Source organism: Crinia signifera, chromosome 7 (assembly GCF_055691185.1).
Source record: "Crinia signifera chromosome 7, ASM5569118v1, whole genome shotgun sequence".
Taxonomy (NCBI): Eukaryota; Metazoa; Chordata; class Amphibia; order Anura; family Myobatrachidae; genus Crinia; species Crinia signifera.
The window spans coordinates 102,998,453-103,017,493 of record NC_139223.1 but is presented as its reverse complement, the minus strand read 5'-3'; the positions used below and the strand labels follow the sequence as shown (position 1 = coordinate 103,017,493).

General features: G+C 43.2%; 1 protein-coding gene across 1 annotated transcript in view; it reads right to left on the bottom strand.

The window, feature by feature from the left end:
- Positions 1 to 17,513, bottom strand: part of PGAP1 (post-GPI attachment to proteins inositol deacylase 1) — a 466,817-nt gene extending 449,304 nt beyond the window's left edge. Inside the window, exons 1-2 of the mRNA XM_083153565.1 lie at positions 17,189 to 17,513; positions 1,039 to 1,192 (exon numbers count right to left, since the gene is read on the bottom strand). Of these exons, the coding sequence (XP_083009691.1) occupies positions 1,039 to 1,192; positions 17,189 to 17,320 (286 nt within the window). The 5' untranslated portion in view covers positions 17,321 to 17,513. The remainder of the gene's footprint in view (positions 1 to 1,038; positions 1,193 to 17,188) is intronic.
- Between the last annotated feature and the right edge of the window lie 1,528 nt (positions 17,514 to 19,041).

The window sequence follows — 19,041 nt, the reverse complement described above, 5'->3', positions numbered from 1 at the left end:
CCTTAGACCCGGCCATTAGACCACAAATTCCATTTTATGGAACTACCATAATTTAAGTTGGTTAGGAATTTTTACTTAATACTAAAGGAAAGCTTACTTTGTATAACATACGAGACCAACATAAGAGTCTCGTACTTTGAATGTGTTGCTGCAACCTGCTCGGAGCAAATTGTGAATGACAAGTCTTTGTCCTTACCCTGTCTGTCCTGTCTTGTTTAATGTTACAAATGTTGGGTTATTGTTTTGTAATATTTTTTGTTCCTTAAAGTTATATCAAGGAAATATATTCCTAACGTGGTTATACTAATATCAAGGGGGCTTTGTCCCATGCTTACGACCCCCCCAGCATCGTTAACTTTTTTTTTCCCTTCTCAAAAATTGTTACATGTGTTAATAAGAGGATGACTAGACGCGGTTGACACATATGTTCTTTATTGTCTCCATGTATATCAGTGTCGTGTGATGTATTCCACATTTCATTTTATTACATATTTGCATATATTCGAAAACAATAAAAAAATGTTGAATCAAAAACCCGTCGTGCGTACGGTCCTTCCTAGCAAATCCCGCATTCTCTCAGGAGAGCTTGAGTCCGCCCACAGCAACCGACAATGGGGAGTGGCGTTCATATGAGCGTACGCTCCCGTGCACGGATGGTCCACAGCCTCATCGATCAGAGACAGAAAGCAGCACCGATCAGAGGCGGTGGTGTACGCCCGAACGCGGGAGCTACGCGTCTCTTGTATGGACCAGCAAGTGGTTTGCTAATGGGGGAATTGGTAGAATCCAGCTTCAAAGGGAAATCCCTTTGAAGTAGAATTCTATCACTTTTCTAATTATCCTAAGTGTCATGTTTGATTTGCTTAGGACCTCATTTGTCTCCCTTACTTTTACTACAATTTAACCCTAATTACGTGTGTATTTAATGTGTAGTAATGTTGAAATGTTTACACCGTCTACCCCAACGAGTATTTTAGTTATTAAATTTTATTTTGTTTGCATTGAAAAAAAAAAAAGACATTATCTCTATATACATACCTTGCTTGTAACTACCAGCATTCCCAGGAAGAAACAAAATTGGAATTCCACTTAATGAAAGATTTTTGTTTTCTTCTGCATAAATACCTTCACCATACAGATACAGTTCATATGCTGGAAATAGTCTGGACACTTTTTGGGGAAGCTTTATCTTCTATTTAAAAAAAAAGAAAAAAAAAGTTAATTAAAAAGGTGAATTGGAATAAATAAAGCAAAAAGTTTACATATGCTTCATTATAAATACATGGCTGGTCAACATATTGTAATGAATCTACAAAACCAAAATATACTTTAATCGGTATACACTCAGCAAATGTTCTTTAAAATTATTATAATTAATAAACACTTATGGCAAGTACAAGTAGAAGCTATGCCCATTTTTAAGCACAGCATGTCTTGAATCACAAGTTAATGGGTTCTTAAATGTTCTTGATCACACACATATCTTTAGAAAAAATACAAAATTTGAATGAAAAAAAATTAACCAGACACTAACGGTCCATACACACTGGGCAACTATGCCCAGCGTGTATGGACAGCGATGACGTCAATCACCGCTGCAGGGAAAGCTGCTAAGTGCATACACACTGAGCTGCTTTCCCCCTGTCCGGCGCCGACGGAGGAGGGAGGACGGCATTGCATAGCACAGAGCTATGCAAAGCCGTCCTCAACGCCGCTCATCTGCTGGTATAACCAGCAGATGAATGGCTTTCCCGGTGATGATGCAGGAGCGCGCAGCAGAGCTCATCGCTGGGGCATACACACTGGCCGGGTTTGAGCTGAAAGCCGATCAAACAGGCTGTTTTGAGCGGCTTTCAGGTCAAAGTCACCCAGTGTGTATGGGCCTTTAGAGACCAAAAAAAGGTGTGACCATGGCATTTGTACATTTTATAGTAAGGTGAGAATTTATCATTTTGAACTATTTTGCAGTAAAAAAAAAAGTGATGGCCAACCAATCAGAGGCAAAGAACCCAAAAATGTGTTCTGCTAAGACAAACAGCCGATACCATGCAAAAATGGCCGTGGCTTAGCTCCCGAAATGCCACGCCCAAGCAATGCATAGGAAGTTAGGCTGCCAGTGCAAACACAGATTAGTCTCTTGCGAGGCATTAGGTTTAAGAGCAACGACTTCAAAACACTTTATTTAACAAGTTTAAAACATAAGTCCAAATAATTTAGTTGCATTCAATCCTCAAGAAAAAAAAAAAAATGTGCATGCATGGGAGACACTCGCGCATCCCCATCTTGGCAAACGGCATGCCGGAACGGAGTCATACGTTATGTCGACGTTTCGGGCATTTATGTGCCATTCTTCAAGACAAGACACCAGGGGCACAGGAGACAGCAGGTGTACAGCCCTTATGTACCCAGCTAAAGCAATCAATTATCAATTAGGGCAGGAAGTGCTATCAAAGTACTACAAACAAATATAAAACTTCACAAACAGTTATATCCATCTATAAAGCACATTGCGAATTACTTGGAACGCATCCCCACTGCCACCGGGTCACCTCGCGCGCGTCAGCAATTCCCTCCGCCAATCAGTGTAGAGTCCGCAGACACTGCCCTCCCTCGTCATCTCATGACGCGATAGGCAGTCTCTGCTCAGAATAAGTCGCTTCAGGCGCCCAATCGGTATAGGGCAAATGAATACCGCCCTCTAATACCATCCCGGCGCTATAGTACAGGGCAGCATCCAAGCTCTACATATGGATTAATAAGTGCGTGTCAAAGCCCTGAAACGGCCATCTTGGTTGGGGAAATTGTAGATTTGGATGGAGCGCACATCAAAGAGGATAAATCGGCTTTAAATCGTATAAGTGGAAAAAAACTGATTTATAAGGTTGAGATAGAAATTATAACTAATTAGTTCATTTGATGCTAAACAAGTGTTGGTATTTCAAAAAAGAGAATTGATCTTCACAGTGCTATTTCCAGGATCTATCAGATTCTCTTACTCAGGGGGAATACTCCATCCAGAGTCTCCAACCATGGGAAAGAAAAAAAAAAAAAAGAAACCTTGTGTTAAATATACAGGGGTTTCTTATTCCTGTTCACACAGGCTACCTTGGTAGGACTCACCTAGTCGTACTAGGAGATGTTCACATAAAAAGGTATCTTTCATAAATTTCAGCAACACATCATTTGGACAAAAACTCACCTCGGGAACAGTCCCTATTTTCATCAAAAGGTTTCTTTATTCAACGTTTTCACCAGGACACATGAAGTTGTTCCAAAGATTCCAAAGGTACACAAGTAGATTTATTCACTTTAAAATGGGAATAATACACTTCAAAAAGGCTGTGTCCTCAAATCCTCATCCGGAATGAAGAAAGTCCGACGATACAGCCAGTCCACAGATGGAAATAATAGAATGAAGTGGAAGTCCCAAATACAAAGTCTTTTTTTTTTTTTTTAAATACATATCAAACCTGAGTTCTTCCTCAGGGTGTAGCATAAAACTATTAGTCCCCAGGGGGGTATTTATACCTCACTTCACTGAGTAATTACTAAAACATGGCATCCAATAAAACTCCCAAGCATATCATACACATACAATTTATACATACAGGTTGAGTATCCCGTATCCAAAATGCTCGGGACCAGGAGAATTTTGGATAACGGATTATTCCGTATTTCGGAATATTTTAATATTTCAATGATGTATTTTGAAGTATCTTGCATTTATGCTGTATAAACACATAATATACACACAAATATATTTTATTACCACATAAAATACACACAAACATATTTTAATTGTTCAAAAAACAAGGTTTCAAAACGTGAAACAAAATGTTTGTACTATCTCAGCACTGAATTTGAATGCCAAGCAATCATTGTCTTGCACATATATAGTGCCAGTTACATATCATGTCCCCAGTGATGCTGTTACATATGTCCCCAGTGAGTTTTTAGCAAAAAAAAAATTTTTTTTTCACTTTCTGGAATGTCCGTATTTCGGAATAATTCGGATAACGGATATTCGGATACGGGATACTCGACCTGTATTTCCATTAAAAAACACCTTTCACATTTCTATTATAAAACACATACATAACTCCAACCTTCAGAATCTTGAAGAAATAATCACTATGCCTCCGTATTAATGCCGCAATTACAGACTCCATATCGTATGTTCTTTCTCCTGAAAACTAACTTCCACCTTCCGGCTTCTCTGTATATATATTCCATTTGATAGGAATCATCACACCAATTGGAAAAAAAGTGTCCTGAAGAGTAAATTTTTTCGTATACGAAGAAATTGTACAGATCTAGCAACATATAACGAACAGGCTAACATAATGAAGAATCAAATCATCTCGAAAGGTTATGATCTGGAGATTGTAGAAAATGCACAGAAAGAGGGTGCAGATCTGAACAGAATGGAAACTATAAATAAAACCATAGAAAAGAAAAAAGGAGGAATATCGAGGTGTCCCATTTATAACAAAATTCAGCACCTAACATAAGCAAATTGAAGGTATAGTCAGCAAACATTGGAATATTTTGAGCAGTGATCCGCTTTTGAAAAAAACATATAGGACCCACACCCGAACTTTATTTACAAAAAAGCTGAAAATATAAAGAATATGGTTGTGAGAATATGGTTGTGAGAAGTGCCATCAACATACCTAAGGTTGGAAATCAGATAAAATCGAAAGTTTTTTCAGATGCGGCACATGTGAACCAGAATAAGAAACCTCTGTATATTAAACACAATTATTCTCTTTTTTCTTTCCCATGGTTGGACACTCTGGATGGAGTATTCCCCTTGAGTAAGAGAATTGGATAGATCCTGGAAATAGTGCTGTGAAGATCAATTCTCTTTTCTTCAATATCTGTAAATTTTGGGTCTGGTATCCCAAATTTTAGTTTCTTCCAGCTGCAACTTTTTGTATGAGCGCAGGTGGCTGCAATTATCGTCTTTGTTGTTGCTCTAAAGTGTTGGTATTGGTGGCCCACAGAAGTGTTTTCCAATCTTTTGGTTTCTTGTAAAGTGTAAAATCAAGGAATGCCCCATTTTTCAACACTCTCACGTCCAAAAAGTTCATGGTGTTCATACTGTAGAGGTAAAATGTACCGGGGTAGGTAACTCATTTAGTGTGTCCACCATGCTCTGGAACAACTCCTTATTACCACCTGAAAAATTCTATTAACCTGTACCCTGTTTTAATCTCACTTAAGAATCCTGAAAGTGAACCCAATGTAATGCTGACCTCAGTCGCCTACCAGATAAATATGTGCCAGAGACAAGCCCAGTTAAGGAGGAACTATGGGAACTCCCAGTTAGAGGAGACGGCTGATGCCAGTAGTCTACAAGGAGGGGCAGGGAAGCATGACACACCAGACACAACAGAGACAACCATTTTAGAAAACCAAGAAATTGCTTGTGCATGTCCACTTTGCACCCTTCACGTCCCTTATGGAAAGCCAGACAGGGATGGGGTGATTCCAGTAAGGCAGGTGGGTATGCATTGCCCTCTGACAAGGACAGACTTTGGGCCTTATTCTAGTTCACTCTGACAAAATCCTTCTTAGATGGACAAAACCATGTGCACTGCAGGGGGCAGATGTAAATGTGCCGAGAGAATTAGATTTGGGCAAGGGTAAATACTGGCTGCTTTATTTTTTACACTGCAATATAGATCTCACTTTGAAGTAAAACCCCACCCAAATCTAATTCTCTCTGCACATTTTACATCTGCCCCCCTGCAGTGCACATGGTTTTGTCCAGAAAGAGTGAACTAGAAAAGGCCCTAAATTCCACCATTCCAGCAACCTCAGCATCAACTTGGAGGGCACACCTGGTATGAGTGTTGCTGGGTTTATAATATTACACATCCTTTCAGCTTTCTGGAAGCCGAAAGGATGTGGACAGGAATAGAAAGATGGACAAGGAAAACCAGTGACTCCCAGAGCATGCCACACTGTCTTGGCAGAGACAGCCTATGTCCTGACTCACCTTGGCAGGGAAGGTATGTGTAGACTGGTCAAAACTTACTGGTGTGCCCCAGAGTTCACTCCACAGGCAGGTAAGACAGCAAATACTTGGAAAGACACCGGAAAGGCTGTTCCCACAGAGCCATCTCCACATCCCTCCTCCAGAGGATTATTTGCGGGTAATACAAATTGACTTTGTACAGTCCACTCTAGAAATGTTTAGAAACTTACTATCTGCCAATTGGGGTAGGACCTCAGAGTTGTAATCATCGTTGTAATCATCCCAATGACTATGGACGACTATGGCTTACCCTTATCAGCCGCTCGCACTACCAGGTTTGGATTGGCTTTGAGGTTTTTGAGTATTTTGATATATTGCCTTCCGAAACCCCGATAGATCTGTATCACCGCCTGTTTAAACTAAGAAAACGTGAGGGCCATCTAACCCTACACGCCCATTTTTTGTCCGAGTACCATTGAAAGAAATTCATCCCCTGTGGCTTCAGAGTAGCCAATACCCCCACCATCGGGCGCACAAACCCCACATTTTGCAGCCGTTGGTGTGGGGTTCTAAACAAGTGCTCCCTCAACCTCATGCTATTGGTGGTCGAGGAGGTGGGACAAGAACTGAAGGTACTAGTCGATATTGACAACTTTGGCACAGCGCACCTAGTGACGCTGAAAAGTGATAGATCCAACAACTTCATTGATAAACTTGTCACACAGGTCGACTCCTACAGACGAGATCTAATAACATTAAAACATAGTAAATTGACCACAGTAACGGCAGATTATCAAAATCACATGGTTTATATGACCGGAGACTCAGGCACAAATAGATCAGCAAGAGCCAACAGAGTGAGGTGGCAACAAAGAAGACAGGTGCGATTTGAGACCGGCTCCTCGACATCAGCCTCTGACACAGAGCAATCAGACTCACGGGCAACACAGAGTGATTTTTTAGGGAGAGACCCCACACTCACATCGGTCCGCCCAAGACAAAGGGGCATAGACCACACCCGAGGAAGGGGAGGTTCGTGGCTCCAAGGGAGAGGGCGGTATCAGATTTAGTTTTTAACTTATCTGATACCCCCCTGGACGAGGCCATCACCCAATTACTCTCTCACGGCTTAACCTTTGTTCCAACAGGGCCACACAATTCGTTTGACACAGCCGTCGACATGTATAAATTTGGCAGCAAGCTTAGGCTCCGTGAACATTTTGGTGACACAGAAACTTGTCAACCACCAAACACCTTTAGGAACCACTCAACCTTTGACCCCACCTCCGCGAACCCCAGTATTCGCACATTTACCAGATTAGTGGAACTCGAGACTGGTCTGGGGAGACACCAGTCTAGATATGACAATTTGTCCAAGGCAGAACGTGCCGCACTCAAAAACCTCAAAATAAAAGTTGACTGGATATTGACGGAGGCCCTAAACAGCCGCACCCATTGACAAACATACGTTTGATTTCCTGACGGTAGAGCACCCAGTATGTCCTATCATCTATACCATCCCCAAGATCCACAAGTCTGTAACTCAACCGCCTGGGAGACCAAACATCTCCGCCAGAAATTCACTATTACAACCATTGGCTATTTACACTGACAAGAACGTGCAACCCCTAATTAACTCAAGCCAGAGTTACATAAGGGACACAAGTGATTTTTTGACCAAACTAAAAGAAATTGACATCAGTTCTGAACCCCTTTTTCTGGTGACTATGAACGTTCACTCACTTTACACAATCATACCCCACACTGATGGCCTGAGGGCACTACGAAACCTATTGGACACCAGAACTTCACTGGTCCCACCCACTGATTTCCTGATTGAATTGGCGAGACTTGTGTTGACCTGCAATCACTTCATGTACGGAGACTCCTTTGTGCAATCGTCAGGCATGGCCATGGGGTCAAACCTGGCCCCGTCTTATGCAGGATCTTTCATGATCGACTAAGAGCAGACAATCATCTTCCCGAGGTTCAACACATTCATTAAATTCTATAAGCGTTTCATCAATGACGTGTTCCTCCTGTGGCGAGGGACACAGTCAGAATTCTGTCAAATGATGTCAACCTTGAATGACTGCATACACCCGATACAATTCACACACCAGATTGAGTCCCAGTCCATCAATACTTCATTCAAGGATAGTCGAATACACACCTGTCTGTTCAGGAAAGAGACTGACCGGAACACGCTCCTGGCAGCTACTAGTCAGCACCCACCAGCTCTCAAGAATAACCTACCGGTATCGCAATTTATGCCAGTAATGAGGAACAATACCGACAAGGCCACCTTACAAGTACAACTTGCTGAAATGTCAACAAAATTCCTCAAAAGGGGATACTCAAGAACAATAGTCCAGGGATGTCTTGAAAAGGCCAAACGCAATCTGGCCCAAACCACCACAACCCCACCCAAGCAACACAAACGATTGAAATTTACCAACACCTACGATCACACATCACGCAGCATCCAAAAAGCCTTAGACATCATTGGCTAATTGTGGCAACCGATAGGACACTTAAACTGCAAGATTACGGACCACCCATGATGGCCTACCGATAGGCCCAAATCTGAAACAGATGCTCATGCGCCCAACAGCCAGTCCAGAACAAAAGACCTCAACTACTTGGCTACATAGCCAAAAACCAGGTTGCTACCGCTGCAGCGGATGCACAACCTGCAGTGCCATGCTCATTGGGCCATCTTTTCCACACCCCCAGACGGGTAAACAAGTAACCATCAAATACCATCTCCATTGTCGCATGGACCACGTCATCTCTATATTCTCACATGTCCATGTGGATTGGCATACATCGGGATGAACAGTAGATGCTTCCGTGAGAGGATGGCAAACCACAGAAGAAGTATTAGGGTGGCACTCAACAGTGGCAAGGCTGACCAGCCGGTCCCCCGGCATTTCCTCCAATTTGGACATCAGGTACCTTCCTTGAGATGCCATTTGATAGACTGGGTTGCACAACCAAAACGCGGAGGTGACAGAGGATTGTGCTTAAAGAAAGTAGAAGGCTGCTGGATCTACAATTTATGAACCTTAGCACCCCGGGGTCTCAATGAGACTAATTCATTTTCACTATTTTTACGTTAAACTATAGGTCTGAATAGACTCCTCTCGGATTACCAACACCATGAACAAAACTTATAGGCAGTTTTTTCGGCCTGAACCAAATGTCTTGTGAAAGGATTCTTTGATCAGATTTTTCTTGTGGTTTTTTTTATGTGGAGTCTCTTATGTGGTTGGGGGATTGGCCCCCTAGATTGATTCTTTCTTTCTTTTTCTTCTTCTTTCCCATCTTTCATGTCTAACTGTTTATTTCTCACCATGCACTGGCGATTATTTATTGTCCACCGGTAACTAGCTCCCGGTCGTATCCATCACCAACCAGTGGGGTTGATAATTGATTACATTAAGTGTCTCTGACATCTGTGGGCACTGATGCTCCCAGGTGTCAGTCTGAACTGTATAAGGGTGTGTGACACACACCATCAGCTTTATGATAATCTATTACTCTGATTTGTGGCCATTTCACTGTATCCTACTCACTGGGCTTTGCGGTGCTCAGTGAGGGGTTGGGCAGTGAGCTTGTTACTCATTGAAATTGGCGCCAATGTTAATAACACTTGAGGTGCATGCACCAATCACCGAGCACCGTTACACTATTTGTTTATGTTGTCATGTGAACCCCTGTGACAATTCCATTATGTCCAACAAATGGGACATTGACGTCAATTGTGAAGTTTTGAACATTGTACAAGTGCTGTGTTCTCCCCTTTCAGTATATAAAGAGCGGGTCTGGTCCCAGTACCATCATGATAAACACATCAGCAGTAATTAACGAACACCTCCTTGAGCACCGATAAAAATAAAATAGAATAAAATAAAAATAAAGATCTAAAAATAAAAACAAAATAAAATGTAATCATAAAAATAAATAATTCAACCAGTAAGGTAAAAACACAACTTAACAGGGTACATCAACATCATAGTGTAATAAACATGAACCCGCCACTGGGACCCAGCATTGGTGTTGGGATCAGCACTTTATTATGGCCAACTTGATGGTCAACATAAAAGATGATGACTCGAAGGATGACTCAGTAACACAGAAAGATCGTTGGGGCGGAGAATATGAAAGTCACAAGCCCCATTCATTTGTTATGTGCATGTATAAAACGCTGGTTGTTTTTAACATCACTACTGCAGGTTTGTGCGGTGTGATGACATTTAACCAGACATGTCTATTTGTTTAACAATCTATTGATGTATGTATGTATATTTGTCATCCCATTGCACTGTTGGGTGTCCTGTGGGTAATGGGCGGAGTGGTAAGTAGGTGTCGACCCGGGGGCGGCATCGTAGTGGATCTCTAATCTCGACACATACCTAAATAAAGAGCATAGACGGCCCCCCTGCACAGGAGGGAGGTCCCCGTCAAAGGGAGCCGCCCCTCCTTCTGAGTAACGCCGCAATGAGACGCTCAGGTTGTCTTAGATACGTGAATACAACTCCTGGCAATACCGGAAGTTGCATCACGTGCGTTCCACAGGCCGGAAGCCACATATGCATGCGTTCCATGGCCAGGTACGCAGCGCGCCATTTGGTGCTGAATATTGATTAAAGTGAAGGTATCCCTTCACTTCAGAGATTGGGGGTCAGCTGGTTGTGGCTCCCATTCCTTGGAGATTGCTCGGTTGACTTTTTGCTGCACATGGTGTATAGAATATATTGGCTGATCTCACTCCTTGACAACGGTCACTGCTGTGATCGAAACGTTGGAGATTGGAGACTGAACCAGCAACAGGGTTTTTTTTCATTTATATACAGTCTTTTCTTGTGGAGAGTGCTTTTTCCTATTTTTTGACAGTAGGATAGTGTTTGTATTTTTTGGCCACAGGTTCTACCTGTGCTCCAATAAGGCACCCCACCCAATTGCACATGCTGAAGGTGTGAGTGCAGGCTTTGTGGAATATATATATATATATATATATATATATATATATATATATATATATATATATAGGCGTGGCCAGAGTGACACCAGACTATCCCCACTGAGCGGGCTAAGGAGAAGCCGCCGGGACCCGTGCTGCACCGACACTGCTGGACACTGTGGTGCATCGCGCTGAGAGGTTCCGTGAGTCACTATTTCACCTGTTGACGGCGGGCTGGTTCCTGTAGCTGATGTGCCAGTGGGCTGTAGATTGAATCATGTGGTATTAAGTCCACACCTGACAAATTGTTTGGTACGGATGCTCTACCTATTTTAAAACAGATTGTGTATATGTCTTTTTAAATAATTAAAAAGGTACTACACCATAGGCGCCCCCTCTGTTATATATATATATATATATATATATATATATATATATATATATATATATATATATATATATATATATATATATATTGTTCATATATATTGTTCATTCTAGCACCCGCTATATTTGAAAACCCATGCAGTTCCTCTTCTCTGCCTGGGGTGTCACTGTCTGCTGTAATGCTTCTAGCACAGTGTGGTCTGTATATCAGCACTGATATGCAAACCAGACCTGTGTTAGAAACACCACAGCAGACAGCGACACCCCAGGCAGGGAAGAGGAACTGCATTGGCTTTCAAAGATAGCGGGTGCTAGAATGAACACTAGTAAACAAATATTTTTATTACATTTGAAACTCTTGGTTTTGGTGGAAGCCAGGTAGAATGTGCCTCTGTTTTTAAGGATGGAAGTCTTTAATGTTCCTATTTCTTCTACATGTGATTCTAGGGGTATTGAGATGTCCTTGAAGGATTTTGTCATGATGAAGGATTTCAAAGTTATTTAATAGAATCCTTTATATTTGATTAGATTTTGTATTAAATTTAGAGACGAAATTGATTGTATTTTCGTTAGCTGGAGTACCTTCTTTAGAAGTTTTTTTAGATCCCAAAAAACTGTTTCTTTTGAGTACTCTCAACAGTATTTAAAGCTTATTTTAAAATTCCATCTGGATAACCACGCCTTTTGAAGTTATCTATCATGAGTTGTGATTGGGACTGATAATCTGTGTCTAATGCATAGTTTTGACGTAACCTTAATAATTGATTTTTTTGGTATATTGTTAATCCACGGTTTATACTGACCACTATTATAATGGAGATAATTATTTGTTCCTACTGGTTTTAAGTAGTTTGATGAGACCAGCAGGCCGTTCTGAATGGAGAATGCAATATCCAGGAAACTAACACTTGTGTAACTGAAAGTGTAAGTGAAAGTGAGGTTGCAATTGTTGGACTTCAGAAAATCAACAAATTACAAAATTAATGACCCCCTCTCCATATTATGAAGAGGTCGTCAATGAAACGGCCATAGAGGACCAGATTCTCCCCATATGGACCACTCCAAATAAGTTGTTCCTCTAGGCAGCCCATATAGGTGCAAATCTGGTCCCCATGGCCGTTCCAAGTTGCTGTAAAAAGTGAGTATCCTCAAAAGGAAATAATTGTGAGTATGAATAATATGGTATCCAAACTAAAATTATTTTTAGTTGAAGAATTACTTGCATCCATGTACCAAATAGTGGCCAATGGCCTCTAGGCCTTGGTCATTTGGAATGTTCGTGTAAAGGGCTTGGACATCAAGGGTGAGGAAACCCCACCCCTCTGTCCAAGATAATTCTAATGTTTTGTTTAAAATAGGTGTGGTGTCTTTAATATGTGATGGAAGTGATGTGACAAATTTCTGAAGGTGTGAATCAACAAAATGTGATAAATTTGAGGTAAGGGACCCTACACCAGAAATATTTGGTCTCCCAGGAGGTGATGTGAGGTTCTTGTGAATTTTGGGTAAAACATTTAAGATTTAAACAGTGTGTCCAGTTCAAATTTACTCAGCAGATACACTCAGCAACCTATTTATCCAGCAGCGCAAAGCATCCTAACCATTATAACGTCCAATGTGCAGATTTCTATCACCAACTCACAACATACTGTATTCCATTTACTATCTCCATGCCATGGGCTCTATGGAACCACTATCCTCCAACCCTTAGCCCAAGCCAGCAATTGGTACTCACCTTCTTTTAGCTAGAATAGCAACTGTAGCTAAAAAGACCATAATGTTGCAGTGGATACACCCTGAACAGATATCATTAACTTTACTATTATCTTGATTTATTTATTAACAGTTTCTTATATAGCACATACATATTCCGCAGCGCTTTACGGAGAATATTTCAACATTCACATCAGTCCCTGCCCCAAAGGAGCTTACAATCTATATTCCCTACCACATGTACACGCACACACAGACATTCTAGGGTTCATTTTTTTGGAAGCCAATTAACCTACCAGTATATTTTTGGATTGTGGGAGGAAACCCATGCAAGCACGGGGATATACAAACTCCGCACAATTAGAGCCATGGTGGAGATCGAACCCATTGACATGTTTCATATGTTTCATATTGACCATGTGGATTCCACACTAGCTGTGGAATCCTGTAAGTCTAAATTCTTTGATATTTGGCTACCTTACATAGGGGTGTGGATCGTTAGGTCTACAGCAACTAGGTCGACAAGCATTGGGTCGACACCACTAGGTCGACAGGCCCCAAGGTCGTCATGGGTCTAGATCGACACAAGCATTAGGTTAACATGGGCAAGGTCGACAGTCAAAAGGTCAACATGGGGTTTTTCAGCTTCAAAAGTGATAAACTGGAGAGTGATAAAAAACCGACCAATCAGCTGCTGCCTGACATTTTCAAACACAGTCTGTGACATAGCAGGTAGGATCTGATTGGCTGGTTGTTTATCACTCTCCATTTTATCACTTTGAAGCTTAGTGCATCTGGCCCTGTATCACAGCTGCAGCAGCTCCATACTCCAGCCCAGTGCAATAGCCCGGACCTGCTTCATCAGGGATAAACTCTGGTGGGCTGGAGCAGTGGTTCTCAACCTCTGTCCTCAAGGACCCCCAACAGCGCACGTTTTCCAGGTCTCCACACACAATCAAAAGGTGAAATAATAAGCTCCACCTGTGATATTTTAAAATGTGTCAGTGACTAATGAGAGCACCTGTTCACCTACCAGGTGACCTGGAAAACGTGCACTGTTGAGAACCTTCTCCATATGGGTCAAGGACTCCAGCCTCAAAAGGTTCCATTGAGCATGCTCACATTTGCAATAAGAGACAATTTACTGTAATGACAATCAATAACACTACTCTTATCAGCCAGAGATCTTGCAGGTTATTCAGACCTGATCATGTGGCTGTGAACTGCCGCATGATCCAGGCGATAATCGATAGACTGCACATGCGTACAGCTAGTAGTAAGCATGCACAACGCCATCCTGCAATAAAATCCTCTTACTTTTTTGATCGCTGGTATATGCAAGTTTATAGGATACCAGCGTTTATGGGAGTGTCAGAGAAAGTGCAGCCATGCCCACAGTGGCGTAACTAAGCTGCCGCAGCCCCCGCGGTGGCTTGGGGGAGCCAGCGCCAGCATGTTTTGAGGGGAGCGCAAGCCGTCCGACACTTGTCTGTGGCTGTGCAGGGAAGTACCTCCCTAAATCTCTTCCTCTAACCTGGTGGCTGGGGAGCCCGGCTCTCACTTCTGCCGCCGGTGGAGTACTGCTGCCTCCGCTGGATTCCCCCTTGCCCGGTGCCTATGTGGGGTTCGCCCGGCTCCCTAGTCCTGCAGACGCTGGAGTCCCCCTGCCCGGCACCTATGTGGGGTGATCCTGGCTCCAAGTCCTGCAGCCGCCGGAGTCCCGCTGCCGGCACTGAAGTCCCACTGTCTCTGCTGTCGTCTCCCTGCCAGACGCCCATGTGGTGTGCGCCCAGCTCCCAGTCCTGATGCCGCTGAAGTCCCCCTGCCTGGCGCCTATGTGGGGTGCGCCCGGCTCCAAGTCCTGCTGCCGGCACTGCAGTCCCGCTGTCTCTGCTGTCGTCTCCCTGCCAGACGCCCATGAGGGGTGCCCTCGGCTCACAGTCCCGCCGCTGCTGGAGTCTTGCATTACTGTTCCTGGCTCCAGCAGCATTATCTACAAACCCTCTTCTCCTCCCTGCCATTGCTGCTAGGCCACACACAGGAGGCCAGAGAGCAGTATAATCAGTGCTGACTGCTCCCCTAGACATTGTACTCCTTCACCCCTGCTCCTGGTTCCACGCATAGGGTGCCATTGAGTCCTTACCCTCCCCTCATGCACGCAGAGCCATCATATTTGGTGAGTAATCTGTGATTCCTCTGTGTGTGTGTGTGTGTGTGTGTGTGTGTGTGTGTGTGTGTGTGTGTGTGTGTGTGTGTGTGTGTGTGTGTGTGTGTGTGTGTGTATGTATGTATGTATGTATGTATGTGTGTATATATATATATATATATATATATATATATATATATATATATATATATATATATATATATATATATATATATATATATATATATATATATATATATATATATATATATATACTGCTTTACAGCACGTGGCGTATAGTCTAGGGTGCATTACAATGTGTGGAGTATAGTGTAAGTGGCATTATGTGTGCAGTGTATAGTGTAAGGGGCATTACGGTGTGCGGTGTACAGTGTAAGGGGCATTATGTGTGTGGTGTATAGTGTAGAGGGCATTACGGTGTGTGGCATATAGAGAAAGGGGCATTATGTGTGTGGTGTATAGTTTAGAGGGCATAACAGTGTGTGGCGTATAGAGAAAGGGGCATTATGAGGGGGGGGGGGGGGGGGGTGCCAGAAACTTTTCTGGCTGGGGGGAGCAAAATTTATAGTTACGCCACTGCATGCCCAGGTGTTATCAGAAAGTCACGTGACATCAGTTCCGGCCCCGAACAGCCAGTTTCTATTGCAGCCACTGAGTAAGCCCTGGCCTGGGTTACTCACAGACTGCACACACTAGAAAAATCATTCCATGCAGAGTGATTGCAAATGGTGATGCAATCATGAAGACAATGTGCAGTATTCAATGCCGGTGCGAGCGGCCGGCGAGGGGGTTAAACTGCGAGGATCACAGAAAACCAGTGATCCTCGCAGTTTAACCCCGCGCCAGCCGCTCGCACTATGCAACGTTCCGGGGGAATCCTCGCAGTCACAGAACGGCGAGGATTCCCCTAAACTATGAGAGTCGCGGCTAGTGCAGCAAACTCGCTGTAATTAGCCTCGGCTCTCGCAGTTTTCGGAGGCACATTCGCAAATTCCCCCTCGCTCTAAAAACGGAGCGAGGGGGAATTTGCGAATGAGGGGGGTCAGTTGAATACTGACAGGGTGAGCGGTGACTGCGAGCAAAAAGTCGTGCTCGCAGTCACCGCTCGCCCACGGCATTGAATATATGCCAGTATGTACACATTGTTGGTCATTGTTTTGGAATCATTGGGGCAGATGTATTAAGCCTTAACAAGAGATAAATTGAAGTGTGATAAGGAGAGCTAAACATCCAGCCAATCAGCTCCTTTCTGACTTTTTTCAAACACAGCCTGTAACATGGCAGTTAGCAGGTGATTGGCTGGCTGTTAATCTCTCCTTATCACACTTGCATTTATCTCTTGTTAAGGCTTAATACATCTGCCCCATAGTTCTAATAACCACTAATACAACAGAAACAAAGATTTAAAAAATAATAATTTAGCATGTAACAGTAATGATTGCTATATTACATAACGCACAGGGTATGGGTGAAAACCGGACCAGGACAAAACCCCGACCGGACATCAAACTCTGCATTTTGTAGCTTGTAGCCTCCGGTCCGGGGGGTGTTCTGTCCGGGGGTGTCCTGTACGGGAGGGGGCTGCCTGTCACACCTGTCACCAGGTAGAGGAGGAGGGGTAGAATAAAGCCTCCCTGTTTGGTCCAGGCATGTAGCAAAAACCGGACGGTCCGGACCCCACGGGGAGGCTGTAATCTCCCCTTCCCCATATCCCTGGTGATAGCTATCAAAGGTATCCCCCCGGACAGGACACCCCCCGGACCGGACTCTACAAGCTCCGGACTGCAGATTTTGATGTCCTGTCCGGCGGTCCGGAGTGCAGTCCGGTCCGGTTTTTACATAGTCCCTAAAGCACATGCATCCAAGATCAGCACCAAAACTCCCAAAACTAACTTAATAAATGACTCATTCAAATTAGTTTTCAGCAAATGTAATGCACATAAGTACATCATTTCCAATAATCGTTACTTACTTGATATTCTGGATACTCGAACATGTAGGTCATACTGCATCTGTTCATTTCATACACGAAAAATACATCTCGAATGCCTAACACTACTAATAGAACTAAGAAACCATTAAAAATAGCGCTTATGAATTTCATTTCTTCTAACGTTAGGAAATATATTAAGAAACTAGATTATTACTGTAAAGCGTAGTTTCTAATATACGTAAAAAAAAAAAAAAAAAAAGGAAACCAACTCTTCACTGGAAGCTACAGCATTAAATTGCATTCTAAATTCTCCTCTAACGAAAACAGGGACAGCAATACTTCCTGACAATCGCAAGAACCGGTTCGCCGATTGGAAAATGTTCTGCCATTTCTATTGGCAGTTGCAACGCGTGCATCGATTGGTTGTCCACGAAAGGACTCGGATTATGCTAAAGGTGATGCAGTGATTGCTGTTGGAATGTACTGTAAAATAAATCCAGGGTCGCCGTGGGAGAGCGTGTAGTAATTACCAGGGTTGGCCGCGATACACATAATACATGTTTTCTATTATATATTTTTTCTTTAGGGCGCCACACCTCTCTATAAGGCGTAACCTTCCCCTCACACTCGGCAAGTGTCAGTGACATGGGCACGAACGGACCAGCTCTTATTCAAGTTTGTCATATAGTAAATCACATAAAAAAAAAACACTTTTTAATAAGTCTGAATCCAACTTGAAAAAGGAGGAGATTTGCACAAAAAAGTTTTTAATTATCATGAAACGGATCCATTTTGCAGATTATTTCATACTTGCCGACTAAGGGCAGTATTCAATGATGATAACTCATGAATTTGTGCTATTTTCGCGTTGGAAGGTGATTTTTTGGGTCAGATAGTGAATCACCCTATTCAACGTGCACTTCTCGTCGTCTTTCTAAGTGATTTTCGCCGTGTAGCAAATCGCCATCTTTTCATGGTGAAGTGGAAAGTGAACTTTTAAAATAAAGTTGTTGTTGTTGTTTTACATTTGGTGTAAAAAAAATCAGGAATTTTATTCTGTGAAGGGGCATGCTATTTTTATTCATGTGCTTAAAGCACATGAATATATATTTAATTTAAAAATATATATATATTTTTTTACACATAGCAGCCAGCAGGGGGCCGGGAGCCGAGAGCCGCTCATTAGATATTCATATATTCACTGCTCCCGATCATTACATATGCACGATCGGGTGCAGTGAATACCCGGTCCCCTGCTGGCTCTCCCGGGGGGCAGCCTGTGCTGCCTGGCTCCCGGGGAGCCCACCTCCCCCCCACATACGTTCTGGGGCAGGCAGGGAGACTTCCATCTCCCTGCCTGCCGCCGTCCTCAGGCTCCCTGCGGCAGGGGTTCACATTCGCGGTCAGGGGCAGCGAGCCCCTGCCTCATTGAATACTGTGTCAGCGAGGGCTCCAGCCCTCCGGAACACGGCGAATGTGCAGCGAATCCTAAACAGGATTCGCTGCACATTGTGATTAGGGCAGTGGTTCCCAAACTGTGTGCCACGGCTCCCCGGGGTGCCTCGGGACACATGCAGGGGTGCCGCGGGTTGGTGGTCCAGGACCAACTCAAATTATTAATGGTTAATTATTTATGAGCAAAACCAGTGCTGGTGGCTGCCAATCATAGAATGTGTACAAACAGAAGCAAATCCTACCCTTTACCACATAACTGCCGCTAAGAATCACATAAAAACCTAATCTACTTAATTTTTTTGGGACCTAGGGGTGCCGTGAAAAAATTTCTGATTCTCTAGGGTGCCGTGAATCAAAAAAGATTGGGAACCCCTGGATTAGGGACATTGAATACTGCCCTAAGTATGAGAGGAGACTTTTATCTGCCATTAGGGGGG